This window comes from Apodemus sylvaticus, chromosome 17 (genome assembly GCF_947179515.1).
Source record: "Apodemus sylvaticus chromosome 17, mApoSyl1.1, whole genome shotgun sequence".
NCBI classification, from domain to species: Eukaryota; Metazoa; Chordata; class Mammalia; order Rodentia; family Muridae; genus Apodemus; species Apodemus sylvaticus.
This window is the reverse complement of record NC_067488.1, coordinates 34,692,949-34,709,503: the sequence shown is the minus strand read 5'-3', so window position 1 is coordinate 34,709,503 and position 16,555 is coordinate 34,692,949. Positions and strand designations below refer to the sequence as shown.

General features: G+C 42.9%; 1 protein-coding gene across 1 annotated transcript in view; it reads left to right on the top strand.

Annotated features, from left to right (window-relative positions):
- Positions 1–16,555, top strand: part of Kcnq3 (potassium voltage-gated channel subfamily Q member 3) — a 300,262-nt gene that overhangs the window by 255,481 nt on the left and 28,226 nt on the right. Inside the window, exons 2-5 of the mRNA XM_052160796.1 lie at positions 9,959–10,049; positions 10,782–10,908; positions 12,243–12,415; positions 15,143–15,298. Of these exons, the coding sequence (XP_052016756.1) occupies positions 9,959–10,049; positions 10,782–10,908; positions 12,243–12,415; positions 15,143–15,298 (547 nt within the window). The remainder of the gene's footprint in view (positions 1–9,958; positions 10,050–10,781; positions 10,909–12,242; positions 12,416–15,142; positions 15,299–16,555) is intronic.

Genomic DNA, 16,555 nt, shown 5'->3' with positions numbered 1-16,555 from the left:
CTTCTTCACAAAATGTAGATATGCCTGTTTTCATGTTGTCATTTTTCAACGTATGCTGTGATTAGCAAGGGTGTTTTAGGATTAAGTCTCCTATCTTAAGTCTATTGTTTTTCTGTGTGGCATCAGACATGTAAATTGTCCTGAGATGATGACATTCATTTGCTGGCACACTCTCTTGGAGAACTGGAATTAAAAATATTCTCAGCATATTTATTATATCAGAAGATCTTCCCTTTGTAGCTACTCAGTTCTCCTGCTGTGTTACAAAAGCAGTCATACATTAAGGGATATGTATCCATGAGCATGGCTGTGATCCAATAATGCTTTATTTACAGAAACTAACAGTGGGCTATATCTGGTCTGAGGACTAGTGTTTGCTATCTGTTAACTCAGATGGTAAAACTCTACACTACCTTACATGACTGTGGGTTGGGCACTCATGGGCATGTAGAGTAATGACTGGCCAAGTATTGTTATTTATATAAATTTTCTTTCTCTTTTCAAGAACACAAAATCTTATAACAATAACCATTTTAAATATACTATTAAATCAGTGCTTGATATACATTTTATTAGCATAAGGAAAAAGAAACTAGTGTTTGATTAGTACCCTATTAGTACCTAATTCTGGACACATTGATATGTTGACGCTTTTGAATACTTATCATTTAATCGCCTGGCTGTCCCACGATATGAGATTGGAAGGGAGCTTCTACACTGTAGTTAACAGAGCTCTGTGAAATTACCTGGTCCCTGAGCATGTGAGGCTTACAGATTGAATTTGGGAATCACACCACTTCCTTCCCAACTTCATTTAATCTTTTATTGTTATTATTGTTACTATTAACACCATGAGTCCAATTACTACTGACAATATGTGCACAGGTGCAGGACTATCCGCTGGAGAATAGGCACACTACCAGCAGACACATGGGGTGGGGCTATAGAAAGCCAGATTATATAACATTTCATGATTTCGCATTTTATTAGTTCAACCCTCTGAGAGAGAAGAATTGCAATGGTTAATTTTGATTGTTAAGTCAATAAAATTGAGAAACGTAAGTCAGTGAAGCATACCTCTAGATATGTCTGTAAGAGCATCAGCAGAAAATTACTCTCTTCTAGAGAGAACTAATCCCTTAATGGATTTATAATATGGTGGCATTATTGGACTATGTAAAATAAGAGGTTATATCTAGGTGGAGAAATTAGGTCACTGAGGCAACATCTTGTCTTGGGCCCTTCCAACATTCCTTTTTTTTCCTTCTTTGCTGCCCTGTGGCAAACAGATCTTCTTTAGCACACACTCCCATGCTGTTCAGCTCAAGTATATAAGGCCAAGCAACTATGAACTAATAATTCTCCAGTACTATGAGCTAAAATAAGTGACCACTCCTCTTTACATTGTTCTCTCACCATTTTGGTTGTAGAGTTTGAAAGAACTAATCCAAAGATTATGGGATGTTTCAGCCCTTTCTTGGACCGGTTGGCTTGTCGTCATTTTTTTTTCAAGAACATTCTTTGTATTTGTTCCATTGTATTTCAAACATACCTCAACCAGTTGTGCCAGCACATGTCTGTAATACTCAGGTAGGATCGTGAGTTTGAGCCAGCATGCAATATAGTCTCAGTTAATCAGTCTCCATTGATCAGTCATCAGCTCTTGCATCATTTCCATCAACCATCATATAATCCTGCATGTTTTGTAAACTTAGTCTTTTTGTTTGGGAAATGGTTTTGACTGAACTATTAAAGATGTCTGCTGAGGTAGAAGAGCCTGCTCGACGAAGCCATGACACTCCTATGTTGATTGTTAATCACACCAGCCTGGAGCCCTAGTAGGAAAATACCTTTTAGTTATGAGGAGTTTTTATGCTGTCTGAAATTTCCCATGTGCCAAGACTTGGGTAAAGAGCAATCAAATAGCAGAGATACCCTTCTTTGTTACTCCTGTTTTATAGATAACGAAGTGAGATTTCAGGAAACAGGTATTCTGGTTGCTGGGATAAGATCTACACCCAAATAAGCTTGTATTCATATCTTGCTGTGTAACACTCTCACCAAAAACGTAGCCTCACACACGAGAGATAATTTCTCTTTCCTCTCCTTCTTCCCTTCTTCCTCCTCCTTTTCTTCCTCTTTGTCTCTCTCCCTAATCTTCTCCTCCCTCTCCCACCCTCTGTATTAGGACTTCAGGTGTGGTTCTTTGTATCATGCCATAATTCTGGACATGAGTCTCATGTGAAGACACAGCTAAAGAAGTTTCTCTAGCAGGGTAGTGGTGGTGGCAGCGGCGGTGGCGGTGGCGGCACACGTCTTTAATCCCAGCAATTGGGAAGCAGAGGCAGGCAGATTTCTGAGTTCGAGGCCGGCCTGATCTACAGAATGAGTTCCAGGACAGCCAGGGCTATACAGAGAAACCCTGTCTCAGAAAAAAAAAAAAAGTTTCTCTATCAAAATCCCTTTAGTGGCTGTTTGGAGACACCAGTTCATGAAGGGTACAGTTTTGGGTGGACTGTGCTTTTATTTCAATACCATGATGGTATCTCTAGCCTAACATCTTGCTTCATGAAAACAAAGTCTGCGGCAAAATGGAATTCACAGTCCTTTATAATCTAATCACAAAAATAGCATCCCATCTCCTTACCATATTCTACCTACTAGAAACAAGTCCTACCTAGCCTCTTTTAAACAGTGAGAATTCTCCAGGGATGTCATTAAATGATTCTTGGGGCCATCTTGGAGTCTGTGTGCTACAGCTTTACTCCACAGACTTTAATGTTTTCCTTCATTGCTCTGGGTTTTAAGGGAAACCTAGCAGGTGCTGTGGTGTTAAGAAGATCCTTACAATATAATCCTGCATCTCCCTGTGGCATCTAAAAGCCTGTCATGCAAATTTTGGGTGCCAAATAAAATTTCTTGGTTGATAATAACAGATACCACATTTAGGGACAATGTGGAGGTGGAAGTACCTAGCCGGTGGCTCCTATCACCATGCCACGGGGAGACACCTTGTGATCTACCAGATTTAGGACAGCACTGCCTTTATATGAAAGTGTCAAATATGAACAGTCAAATGAGTGTTATGGGTATGCTAATGAAATTGGTGTGTATTTCAACTGTCATTGTTGCAGAATAGAACAGAGAGCTTCCTGGTCTGGAGAAAGCTGATAACCTTATCCCCAGGCAGAAGCCACAAACCTCCCAAAATAAGGCTTGTTTATAGAATGTGGAATGTATCTGAAAGGCTCTTGAGAAATAGCCAAGGTGTGGTTCAGCCTGAGGTGGACAAGGCAGTCTGTGATGGAACTGACACACAGCCTTCCTCTGACTCCTTTTCATCTCTAGTAGATTTTCCAATTTTCAATAAATGATTTTGGGATCTTGATGAACTATTAAGTGAGTCTGTTAACCACGTGGAACCTAGCTGCTGGCACGACCCATTCAAGCTATCATTCACTCCTGGCGAAGCTAGCACATTTCAGGTCAACATGCTGTGACAAGCATCACACTGTGTAACACAAGAGCATCCTCTCATTTATGCCTCACAGCAGCCTCAATTAGGAGCTTGTGCCACCGCCATTCGCTAGGGATGAAGCCGTCCTCTATGCAGCAAGTAGCACAGTTGATAGCTGAACTGGTACTTTTCCATCTTGAACACATAAAATCAGTCCAAAAAGACATATTGTACATTTCCCTGGGTTACATACTTCACAGATGTAGATGTAAAGTCATGGGGAGAAGAAAGAGCTTCTCCATGCTTATAGAGGGTAAACAACAGAGCCAAACACAGAACGAAGACAGAAAGTTTCTTCAGCTATTGCCTTATGCCGAGAGCTTTGCTCCCAAAAGGAAATCATAGGATCCGTACTGCATTAGAACAATCTAAGATGTGCTGTGCTTGTCATTGGATGCCCAGAGCCTAGAGTGGTCCAGGCATGTCAGGGGATGCACAAGATTATGAAGAGTGAAAAACAAAATCCTGGGTGAATAATCAGAAGAAATTTTCTCTACCGTTGTCTGGAGAGCAAGAGATGAAGTACAAGCTCTTAAGAGACAAGTATGGTCCACTCTCAACTCCTAATATGTAACAAGTGATCATCCAGTAGTTTGTTGAGGAAAGGAGGAACAGAGGAGTTGATAGATCCTCAGATCAGTTAAAGAAGTCCTTGGAAGACAAAGGATACATCAATTGGATGAGAGAAAGACAGAGTTAGGAAAGGAAATAGAATTTGGAGAGCCTTTATATTTTAACTAAATTTTAAATCTGTTATGATTAGAAAGGTAAAGAATGAGGAGACAGGCATAGGGAAGCCTAGTATATTTTGGACTTCTAGTGTTGGTTGTGCATTTGTTTACAGCCTCTACATCTTAATGCACTGAAACTTGTTTGCCTGTGATGCTCTCATTGGCCTCTCATCGCAATTTCGTTCTTCATTTCTGCTTTGAGGTTTAATATTATTAGAGCCACTTCTACTATACCATGGTTACTATTCAGGGAAAAATATTTTCTGTCTTTTCACTGGCAACATATTTGGGCCTTTGGTGCAAAAGTGAGTTTCTTGTAGGTAGCCCTTTGTGGGATCATTCCTCATATCCATTATGCTGTGGAATGATCTGATGTAGGATAGCTAGATCTCCTTGCTAAAGACCTGGGACTTAATCGATCTAATTAGAAAAATAATGAGAAAAGGTATTTGAAGGGTAGAGTGGAGGCAGGAAAGGAGGTGATGAGGGTACTTTCCCCTGGGCTCTTTTCTTTTGATCTCCCTGTCTCTAGTCCAGTTGATATGTCTCTAGCTGTATTTTATCAGGGCATGTGAGCACTGCTCTGCTTAGCTCTAGTATGTACTATTTCGCTCACCCTGGGATGCAGCCTCAGTTCACAGGGTGTTCTTGGCTTTCTGTAATTGCGGTCCTGCAAGTTTTAGCACAGGATAAAAAGAAGCAATCACTTTGAATAATTTTTAAATTATTCTTTGTACCTTTTTCATATGTACTGTTAGACCCTGGCATCTGATGACATTGTTTTGAACTATTTGAACCTCACAGATAAATAAGCATGCGATACATTCGAACAGAGAAAATGAGTTCCAGAAGAAAAAGGGAGAACATAGGTCAGATCTCAAAAAGCAAAGTAAGCACGTATCACATTTAAATTCCCCCAAATTTTCCTGGTGTGTAAATATTTCACCTGTTTCCCTGATATGGTTGAGATTTAATGAAAGGCAACACATTCTAACCATATTAAGGAAGAGCACACATCCCGTGAAAGCCCTCTCCACTTTATTGAAAACAAAACGAAGAATGGCATTGTGGGAGACAGACTAGGCTGAGAGCAGAAGGCCAGGGAGTCACCATCACTCTGCAGGAGTCATGTTGTGCTCACAGGCTTACTTAGGGCTCTAAAGGAACAACAACAGGCTTCTCAGGGTTCCTTGAATGTTGTGGTTGCTAGAACTTGTGTGGGGAATATGTTATGAACAGAGTCAGGAGAAGGAAACACTAGGGAAATGAGAGTATTGCTTATGAGCTCATGTCCATGTCTCTAGGGGATGGTACATTCTTAGTCCTGTCTCTCATCTAACAAACATTACCACTAGATAATAGCATTTCCTCTAGGTAAGTTGGCAGCAGTTTGAATCCTGCATTCCAGGCAGTCACAACCAGTCCATACTAGAGTTTACAAGATAATCAGATATTATTTTGAGGTCTTGACCAGTTGGGATTTAATTAATACTTGTGAGTTATTACATATGTATATATGTATATTATATGTATATGTATATAGATATTTCATAGACCCAGAGTTTTAGACCAGTGTAATTTAGTTTTTTGAATTTATTGTTGTTGAATCAGTTGAGTTCTTTACATAGTATAGACTTTATTAACAACTCTTTGTCAGGTATATTTCATCTGCTCAAGAGCCAGGAATCATGGCAGTGCCTTGAGTCAGGTCAGGTGTGAGGGATCCAGGCACACGTGTTCTATTAGTTCGTTCTGCCTACACCTGCCTAGGATGGGAGTCCCTTCATCACTCTCAGAGAAGGGACTCTAATGATAATCGAGTGTGTCCAGCTGCTTCCTGCCTCCCTGGCCTTGAGGGGCATTTTGGAGCCACTAATGGTAGAAAATTGCCCCAGAGAACATAAAGCAGGACCAGCAGGGCCCCTGGTCGAAGCCTTCCCAAATGTGGGAAGTCCAGAGGATCAGAAAGAGAACTCTCCTCCCAGTTAGCTGGGGTGGCCTGGTGCTTTCATCTACATGAACATTCCCTGCAGACTCTCCATCAAGGTCTCTTACTGGCTCTCAGCAAAGTGGAGTCTCTTGTTCCCTTGGTGATGCTGTCACCTGGTCTTGGACGCTCTGGCCTTACCTATATATGTATATGAAGTAGTGACTCTTCCACGCCCCCACTGATGTTCTCAGGGAAAAAAAATAAAGACCACATGGAAATGGCAACGTCTATGTGAGCATTTTCCACCTCCTTATCTCAGTGTCATGGTAGGTCCTCCTTCCCCTCCTGCCCTGAAAAGCTGCCTGTGTCTTTCTGTGTGATGCCTGGTGGAGGTCTGGTACTGAGCAGACCTGGACAGGATGCACTGAGCCTTGCTTGGACTGATCACCTGAGCCATCTAGTTCAGAATGGTGTGCAGTTTAGAGCGCCCTTGTGTGTTTCTCCCCGGAGTTCGTTAGCTCCTGCTTGGCTGAAAGAGGGTAGAAGGTAAGAAAAGAGTTCTGAGGGAGAAACATGGAGGCGACTGTGTCTGGGGGAAAGCCTTGAGGACAGTATGGACACCGACGAGCATTGCTCTCAGACACAACCTGGAACTGTGGATAGAAGGGCCCTGCTGGATCTCCTCGGGGATCTTTTCCCAAATCTCTTGTTCTGGGCCTAAAAACCACAAGGGGAGGGAAAGGATGTGAGCTTAGCGCCTAGGAAGGTGCAGATGGAGTAGAGGAAGAGACACCAGGAAGAGAGGTGGTGAGAGGATAGGGGAGGAAGCAGTGAGGGTTGTAGACAGGGAGCCCAGAATGGCAAAGGGACAAGGTGAGGAGAAAAAGAAAGGTTAGTGGAGCACCAGACAAAGGAAAGTGTAGGGCAGGTGCTTCTGTGGCCCAGACACATCTGGCTAAAGCTGACAGAGGCTGACTGCTGAACTCGAGCTATTTTAAGAACAGTTTGAACTTTGCAAGAAGCTGAAAAATGTCTTCCCTTCTCAGGGTTAGAAGGCCTTCCTAGATGATTTGAGTTTCATAAATTATTGGTCTTTCTCCAGTCTCAGAAAAGTAGACCCCAAGAACACTGGTGCATAGCTCCTTGTGTGGTTGTTGCCTGCCCCCTGCTGGTTGAGTCTGGGTTATGCATGCTGCAGGCTGGTCAGAACTAGATTGAAACTGAATGGTGGGATAAAGGTGATGTCTCCACCTCGGTTCCCACAGTTGATATCCTCATAGCTGATATCCTTATAGGATATCAACCTTTCTGTAAAGTTTAATCTTGGATTTTGATTGGCACAATGTAGAGTTTCACTTGGCCTTCGAATTCAGCACGTTCTCTCAAAGCTTCCCATCCTCTTGGGCCCAAAGCCATCCCACACCTGTCTGACATCTGTGTTTGCTATATCCTAGCAACAAGACCCTCAGTGTGCTCCTTTTGCTCTTCCCATCACCATCTCCAGTCCTGCTGAGACCACCATGAGGATTCTCCTTCAGGACACTCTTATCATCCATCTCCTCAGCCCTCCTCTTTTGCCAGCCATGACGCAATTTCTGACCATACCCCTCGCTGAGCTGGCTACAGATAGCGATACAGATATCTCCGTTGTCCATTTCTGATGTGTGCTAGGGTACTCTGTGAATGTTCAAATGGTAGAGAGAACCAAACTATTCATACTGTATTTTGAACATCACCATGTTTCTACATATGTTGCATGCCTGTAATAAAGCTTAATTTACAAACTAAGCCCAGTGTGAGATCAATAGCAATAATTAATACAGAGTAGAACACGGACAGAAATAAATCATAATAAAATAATTTAATACCCATCAATGGCTTGTTTCTGGAGTTTGCATTTAATATTCTCAGAGTAGACTAACAACAAATGACTAAAACCACAAAAAGCAAACAGCACACTAAGAGAAGCTGTTATATGTATACACATATGTGTATACACATGAATGCACATTATGTATCTCTATCATATATGTCTGTCTGTGTGTGTGTGTGTGTGTGTTCACATGTGGTACCAGGAATTAAAGCAGAACTTGACACATGCTAAGCAAATGCTTATGTGTGTTTATGTGCCATGTGTGTTGTTTATGTGTATTGTCATATGCATGTATGTTTCATATGTGGCACATATGTATGTGTCATATGTCTGTGTTGCCATGGATTGAAACCAGAAACTGACATTGATGTTCTACCAATCATATAACCTGTATGTGTGTGGACTTACGTGCCTATGCATGTGTGTATGTTCATATATATACTCATGTTTGTATGCAGTGTATGTGTGTATCTGCATGTACCTATTCCTGTGCATGTGTGTGTGTGCATTTGTGTGTTCTGTGTCTTTAATTCCAGCAATATGGAATTATAGAAGTCACTTGGATGCCTTCCTTAAGCAACTCTTGGTTATGTAGAGCTCTGAGCCCTGGGTTAGTCACTGGATATAAACAAGACCTGGTTCAGCATCTGTTTTATATATGTGTGTGTGTGTTATATATATGTGGTGTAGTGGAGTATGACAGACAAGGCAACATAGACCACATGGTCATCCAACTCTGAAAGTTAGATGTACTTGGCTGATTCCCATCCACACTGAATTTTCTACCACTCTGTATAACAAATTGCCACTGTCCTTGTGGACTCTAATGATACCATTTTTTTCTGTAGCTCTCGGTTTCTGAGCATCAGGGGTCTTATTGAAGACCTATGCTGAAGTCCTTTTAAGGCCAGCAAGAGATTCTCTAGCTCTAGTCTGTATAGATGTAACTCCATGAAGTGTGGCACAGTCACAGGCATGACTATCTAGTGACTTTTGCCATATAATGAAGAAAGCAAAGAGGGAAGGAATCTTGATGTCTACTTGTGCTTGACTGAAGCAATCATACAAGGGCATGATTCACAGGGAATAACCATGTACATCTTGTGGAGCCATCCCCATGTTTACATGCATACCAGATAAGATATTGAGAAGAGTCTAAAAGGCTCCTACTTCTGCTACAGGAATTCAGCTCTGGGACACCAGGTTTTCCTTTGTACACGAGCTCAGCCATGCCATCCACTTCCATGCTCCATGCCAACTGAAGGCAAATCTCACAGAGCTGAGGTTGGTGCTTTATGTTGTAGAACCAAGCATTTAACATTTTACACAATACTGGTCTTTAAAATACTGCAGCAGAGGAATGGCCATATTGACCTTGAGATTCATTCTAAGGATAATGAACTGGCATGTGTGAAGTGACAGGTGATAGCTGTAGTGAGGAGTGGTGTTGCTGTGGACATCATCAACACCATCATTACCCTCACCTGAGAAGAGGATTCAGGTCTTGGAGTAGGGAGGTGTCACTCAGAAGTTAGAGCTATTCATTTCAAGTAAAAAGCCTACCTAACAGATTGAAGAGGTTGGCGATTGTGGTTAAATTCCTAAATGAGGCTGGAAGTGTGAATTTAGCTTGGAGGATCATTGGATGTATTGGTCAGAAAATGTGTTCCAGGACAGAAAAAAAAAATGTCTAACTGATTGAACAACAGCATGATCCATGCATAAGCTCTCTCAGTCCTGTTTATCATTTTTTCCCACCTTCAGGGTTGCTGTGCAGGACGAATGAAATAACCTATAAAGGATGTGACACTACACTACTGTCCAGTGTCTCACTGACCTGCTTTCTTTTAATGCCTACTGCACCTGCCAGGACTAAAGCGCCTTTCTTCCTTCTTTCTTCCTTCTAGGTTCCTAATTGTCCTGGGATGCTTGATTCTGGCCGTGCTCACCACCTTCAAGGAGTATGAGACTGTGTCTGGAGACTGGCTTTTGCTGCTGGTAAGCTATGGTCCATTGGCACTGTACTCCAGGATGGAAGCCATAGGTGACGTTCAGCTGGAAACCATTTGCCTGGATTTCAGCTTCCTAATGTCTCTAGCCAAGTCAAGGTCCAAGAAAAAGCAATGCCCACTTTGTCTTGCCAGGCTAGCCATAGGCACAGCCTTCCTGATGATGATCCACTGTTCTGGACAGAAATAAGGAGCATGTACTCCAAGCTAAAACCATCAGTATTTAAATGATTAAAAAAAAATTACAACTTCCTGGCCCTCGGAGTGTTCACTTAAAGGCATACTCCATTCTAAACCCTGACCCTTCTTTGACTTCTCAAAACATAAACTGAGGATGATACTACAAAACACATGAGGTAATGGCTGGCCCAAAAGCTAAGGTTAGCAACACTGGCCAGGTAGGATAGCGGTGTCTAAGCATTCTGGGTGGGGTTAGCAGATTGTGTTTGATCTCACTTATTGGGTATTTTAATACATTCAAGGGGCTGAAAAATGATTGGTTGGAATGGAATCTTCAGAAAAGCTCAGACCTGGATTCATTTTGCATAGAGATTTAACATGGCAAGATGAAGACAGGAGCTGTCACAGTGGCCCACCCTTCTTCCCCTGGCCCCAGCATCCTCACCACTAGTGCAGCAGCAACAGATACCCATTTCCTCTGAGCTCAGTAGTCCTGACACTGGGTACTAGATAACCTCATGCCATATGCTATTTCACACAGGAAACGTTTGCTATTTTCATCTTTGGAGCTGAGTTTGCTTTGAGGATCTGGGCTGCAGGATGTTGCTGTCGATACAAAGGCTGGCGTGGACGGCTAAAGTTTGCCAGGAAGCCCCTGTGCATGTTGGGTAAGCCCTGACAGTTGGGACCAGTGGTGGCCTCAGCCCTCGCCTAAAGTATTTCTCTAAGAAGTTTTATGGGTGCAGAGAGTGCCAAAATATCCAGTGTTGAAAATCCATCTCCTCAAATTGTTCCTTGACATGTTAGGCAGGTAGTGATTCTTAGTGGTGGATGATTGGGATCACTGTTTGCATTTGGGTTGTAAAGAAACCACAGAGCACCAGAGAGTGTATATGTCCCCAGTGCCCAGAATAGTAGCATACTTGGTCACCAAAATAGCTCAAATCGCCTGTGTCTTCCAGACCATGTGACACCCCATTGGTGATTGATAGTGCATTTCTGCCAGAGCACATTTTACCTGTTTTAGAGATAGACGCTGAAGTTCTTCCAGTTTCATAATTAATGAGCAGATCCTACCAGTCTTTATTATGGTTCTATTGCTGGGATGAAACACCGTGACCAACACATCTTCGTAATAAAAAGCATTTAATTAGGGACTTGCTTATAGTTTCAGAAAGTTAGTCTATAACCATTACAGTAGTGGGCAGGGTGCTGGGCATGCCACTGAAGAGCACCGAAGAGATTATAGCTGAGAGAGGCAATGGGAAGGAGGGAAGGAAGGAGGGAGAGAGGGAGGGAGAGGAAGAGAGGGAGAGGGAGAGAGGGAGAAAAGAGAAAGAAATTGCAGCTTACAATCTGATCTGCAGGCAGCAGAGAACAGCTGAACCTGGTATGGCTTTGAGCTTTGAAAAGCCCACCTCCTCTAGTGACACACCTCCTAACCCTTCCCAAACAGTTTCACCTTCCGAGACCAAGCAGCCAAACATTTGAGCCCATGGGATCCATTCTCATTTAAACCACCACAGCCCCTTAACAGCACAGTTCTGGAAGAGCCTAATGCCCCTGTACTAATGAATAACATCCAAGATCCCATCTCATACTCTGCTTGCTCAGAGAAATCACATTAAAACAGAGCCTGAGCATCTGTAGCCTGAGAAATCCCCCAGTGCCCTCTTTTCCACAACTCATCTGATATCAAATGCCAAGAGTCACATGAGACACTTTGAGAAATTGTCCCTCTGTGCTCTAGAACCAGAGGTAGAGTCTAACAGGGTCTTCCTCTAACTCCTAGGAAGTCAGTGGTAATGCTGAGAGGGTCATTTCCTCATCATTCACAGCATAATCCACTATCACTGGCAGTTGACATCATGCTCAACACAACTGCTTAGAACAGCCTCTGCTTGGCACATGTTCATCTGCTCCTAGTCAGTGCTCATAACGGGGACTTTTCTTTTGCATGACCTTCTCTCTGTTCTCTGCCACGGTCTGTCCTCTCTCCCAGACATCTTCGTGCTAATTGCCTCTGTGCCAGTGGTTGCCGTGGGAAACCAGGGCAATGTCCTGGCCACCTCCCTGCGAAGCCTCCGCTTCCTGCAGATCCTGCGCATGCTTCGAATGGATAGGAGGGGTGGCACCTGGAAGCTCCTGGGCTCGGCTATCTGTGCCCACAGCAAAGTAAGTGTCGTGGAATAGCCGAGTGTTAACACGGGCTTCTCTCCTGCTTGTTCCTTTCTACAGAAAAAAAAAAGATGCCCTACAGATCCTGCAGAACAGATTCTTAAAACAGCAAAAGATTTGATGCCATCGCTTCCCAACACTGGTTGTATAGCAGTCTCAGTCCCTTGATCCCAGGGCTAACCTCTGGAATACTTGGCATGTGAGGGAATAAACTCTACGACAGAGCTCCTAGTGAAAGTTATACAAAGTCAGGATTCCCTTGAACAGTGTTTTAAATGGCTACAAAGCCCACTTTAACTTCTGCTGCCAACCATTATACCATCACCTAATAATCTAGCACAGCTGGAGTATCTGCATGCTGCACACAATCTAAAAGAACAACCGAGCAATCTTCTGGCTTGCAGGAGCCCAGGGAGCCAGAGGTTCCCAGCAGCAGTCTACACCAGCAAGTAGCTTTGTAGGGGACTTCAGAAAACCCCTGGGGAAGGAGTGGGCAACTTCCTTTCCCCTCTCAGATCTCTTTCAGGGCAGACCCTCAGAGGAGAACCTCTCACTCCAGTATTGGTACTGTTCACCTTTGTATGTGTGAATGCTCATGAGTGCAGTGTACGTATGACGCTGTGGGGAAAGAAAGACTCTGAGAAGAGAAGCCTAGCAGTGTGGAAGAAGCAGACTGAACACAAAACAGTGAAGCTCTTAAGGAAACGCCACTGGGCTCTCTTATTTTGACTCTGATCTTACACAACACCTGATAAAACAGCGAGGAAGGCAAGATGTATTTTAACTTACAGTTTCAGAGCTTCAGTATACTGTTGTGGGACAGGTTGGGCAGAGCCACTGAGACTGAGGCAGCATGGCTATGTGTTGGAGGCTGTTCACATCATCGCAGACCAGGAAGTAGAGCCTAAGAGAAGAATCCGGAACCAAAGAAGCCTTTCAAAGTCCCGCCCCTAGTGACCCACTTCTACCAGCTAAGCCCTAACCCCCTAAAGTTGACACGGCTTCCCAAGTTAGTACCACACCAGCCTGGAAAGAAATATTCCAGATCTGAGCCTAGGAAGGGTAGTTCTCATTCAGACCACAGCACTTTCTCTAATGGGGGTAAAATGACCCAGAGAAATAATCATAATGAAGGTAAGAGGTGAAATCAGATGGTTGGAGTCTCCTCATCTGGTCCTGCAGGAAAGGGTTGTGTGGGAGGCAAGGATTTTGTGAGCCAAGGCAGTAAGAACTGTCAGTGAACCTCTCCTGACCCAAAAGCTGGCGGTGGACTGCCATGGGAAGGAAGGACGGCTTCGCCAACAACAGCTCCCTGAGATGCCTCAGTAAGAAGACAGCTTTACATCCAGATCACCTTAACCTATAATCTTGACTTAGCCTCACCCACTCTACCATGCTAAAGCTGGACAGGAAAACAACAGAGGACTTAAAGCAGCAAAGACCCCAAGGGATCATCTCCAACAGCCCGAACCTTTGCTACCTCTTGGTTTTTCTAACTCTAGCATTTCCTTTTGATCCATCACTTATCCTTGTTTACTTCTTATTGTGTGGCACTATCTATGAAATCATAGGTCTCATTTGTCTTTTGTGTTTTCATATATTCTAATATGCAAGATCGCTTTAACATAAAAAGGCTTGTCTGAATTCCACCAGGGGTATCCAGGACACCATTAGGACTCTATTGTTTTATTATTATTATTATTATTATTATTATTATTATTATTATTAAAATCAGTATGTTTATACACTGTAGGCATATTTTTGAGCCACTTTATTGGGTTCTATTGTCTAATACCCTTCCAACCCTTATTCCACCCTAATCCCTTCTAACCCCTCAACACTAGGTAGGAGAGAAAGATGGTTAGAAAGGAAAGGGCATCCTTTAGACTACTTCCTGCTGCTTAGGGGCAGGAGTTTCTGAGGGCAAGTCCAATCTTCATCATTAGAATATCTCCAACCAATAATCCAGCAATATCAAAAGCATCAGCAGGAATCTGCATAAGCAGAGACCAGCAGCTACCACAGGTCCTCTCAGGGATATTACATTTAGACCCTCTCAAGTAGCCCTGGAATTACAAAGGCAAACTATTTGCAGGCCGGAAAAAAAATCATAGTCCTCCTAGAGCATGAAATAATCATAGTCAGCAGTTGTGGATGATCTGAGGCAGTCTCGTATCCCACTTCTGGGATTAAAACAAAACTATATTCACATAACATAACTGGGATCTTTAAAGAAATCAGAATTCTTATCTCATGGGTAAAAGAGATTATTTCTCCTTTGAATCAAACAGTGAAATGGTGGAAGTGATAGGTCCGTGTTGATGGCTTTGTCTCCTGGGCCACACTAACTGCCCTTTGCTGCTAATCTGCCCATGGAGCTGATTTTTTGCCCTGTTCCATGCAGTTCTGTGATACATGAAGTCTCCCAAATTCTGTGCTTGTCTCTGAACATTTTGTCCTGACCAGTCACCTTCTCATGAAAACCACCTGAGTTGTGACATCAGGTCACCTAGAATAGAGTGTTTTTCTTCTCCTAGAGCTTACACCATTCCAGTAGTTAATGGTGGAAATGTCTGCATTCTTGCCCTCCATTTTCCATTGATAAGAGGTGAGACTCAGAAAAGGTAAAGATGGCAAGCAAACATGGCTCCCAACTCCAGACTGCCTTGATCAAGCTTCCTCCAAGAGCTTACGACTGACTCCCTCTGTCCTTCACTCTTCTAGGAACTCATCACTGCCTGGTACATCGGCTTCCTGACACTCATCCTTTCTTCATTTCTTGTCTACCTGGTGGAAAAGGATGTGCCAGAGATGGATGCCCAAGGAGAGGAGATGAAAGAGGAGTTTGAGACCTATGCAGATGCTCTGTGGTGGGGCCTGGTGAGTCACCTTCCTTGAAATACAACCCTAGAGAGACTGTATGGAGATTTGACCACTAGATGCAGAGAGGGGTGAAGAGCCATGTGTGTGTACACTCCAGTCAGCCTCACTCGGCATCCAATGGGGGCTGGACCTCTTCCACTTTCGGATCTACAGAGAGAAAATAAGAAACTTCTATAATGAGAAATGTACCCAGAAACCAGTTTTTATGGAGCTTGTAAGAAACCAGAACCCAGAGCTGTCTTTTTGCATGGTTATCTGAGACCTTGTCAGTTGTAGGCACCAATCAGTCAAGCCATGTTCAGGCAAAAGAAGAAGAGGAGGAGGAGGAGGCGGGGGGGGAGGGGAGGAGGAGGAGGAGAAGAAAGAAAGAAGAAAGAAAGAAAGAAAGAAAGAAAGAAAGAAAGAAAGAAAGAAAGAAAGAAAGAAAGAAAGAAAGAAAGAAAGAAAGATAGGAGTATCAGATATATGCACGACGCACAGACCTGAAGACACATATAGAAATGCAGACACCCATTGAAGTATTAATCTTGGCACTTACTGAAGTCTTTATTTGCTCCTCATCACTGTGTTAAGTAGCTAGTGTCCTTTAATCCCAAACACGTTAGCCTTTTTTTTTTAAGTGAGGAAAACTGAGACAAGAACCATAGAAGGTAAATTAGTTTAATAAACACTTTAAGGCACTTAAGATTTGAAGGCAAGCACATGTGCTCCAGAGGCCATGATGTTGTGAACTATGTCCTGATAAACACACAGTCACACACTGGAATAGTCTACTCAGGACCAACACACAGTCAGTCAGTTGTGCACAGATAATGACATGCACAAATACTCTAACAAACACAACTTATAACATGGCTGTACATAAATCCATACATTCACAAATATGGCCATTCCTTGGTGTAAACAGGAAGCTGCTTTCAATTTCTTCTATTTCTCTGAAGATATCAAAATATATAGGTGCTCATCCCTTCTAGAAAACATTGTAGAATTTGCATATGAGCCAAAGACATCCTCCTATGTATTTAAATCAAACCTCCGTTACTTTTAGTGCCTAATGTCATATAAAATACTATGTAAAGAGCTGGTATGCTGTAGTTCTCATTTGTATTATCTTATTGTTATGTTAACATTTGGTTTTATTGAAATATATGAAGCATAGTTGGTTAGATCCCAAGATGTAAAAGCTATAGCTATAGAGAAGCAACTGTACACACACACACACACACACACACACACACACGCGCGCGCGCGCGC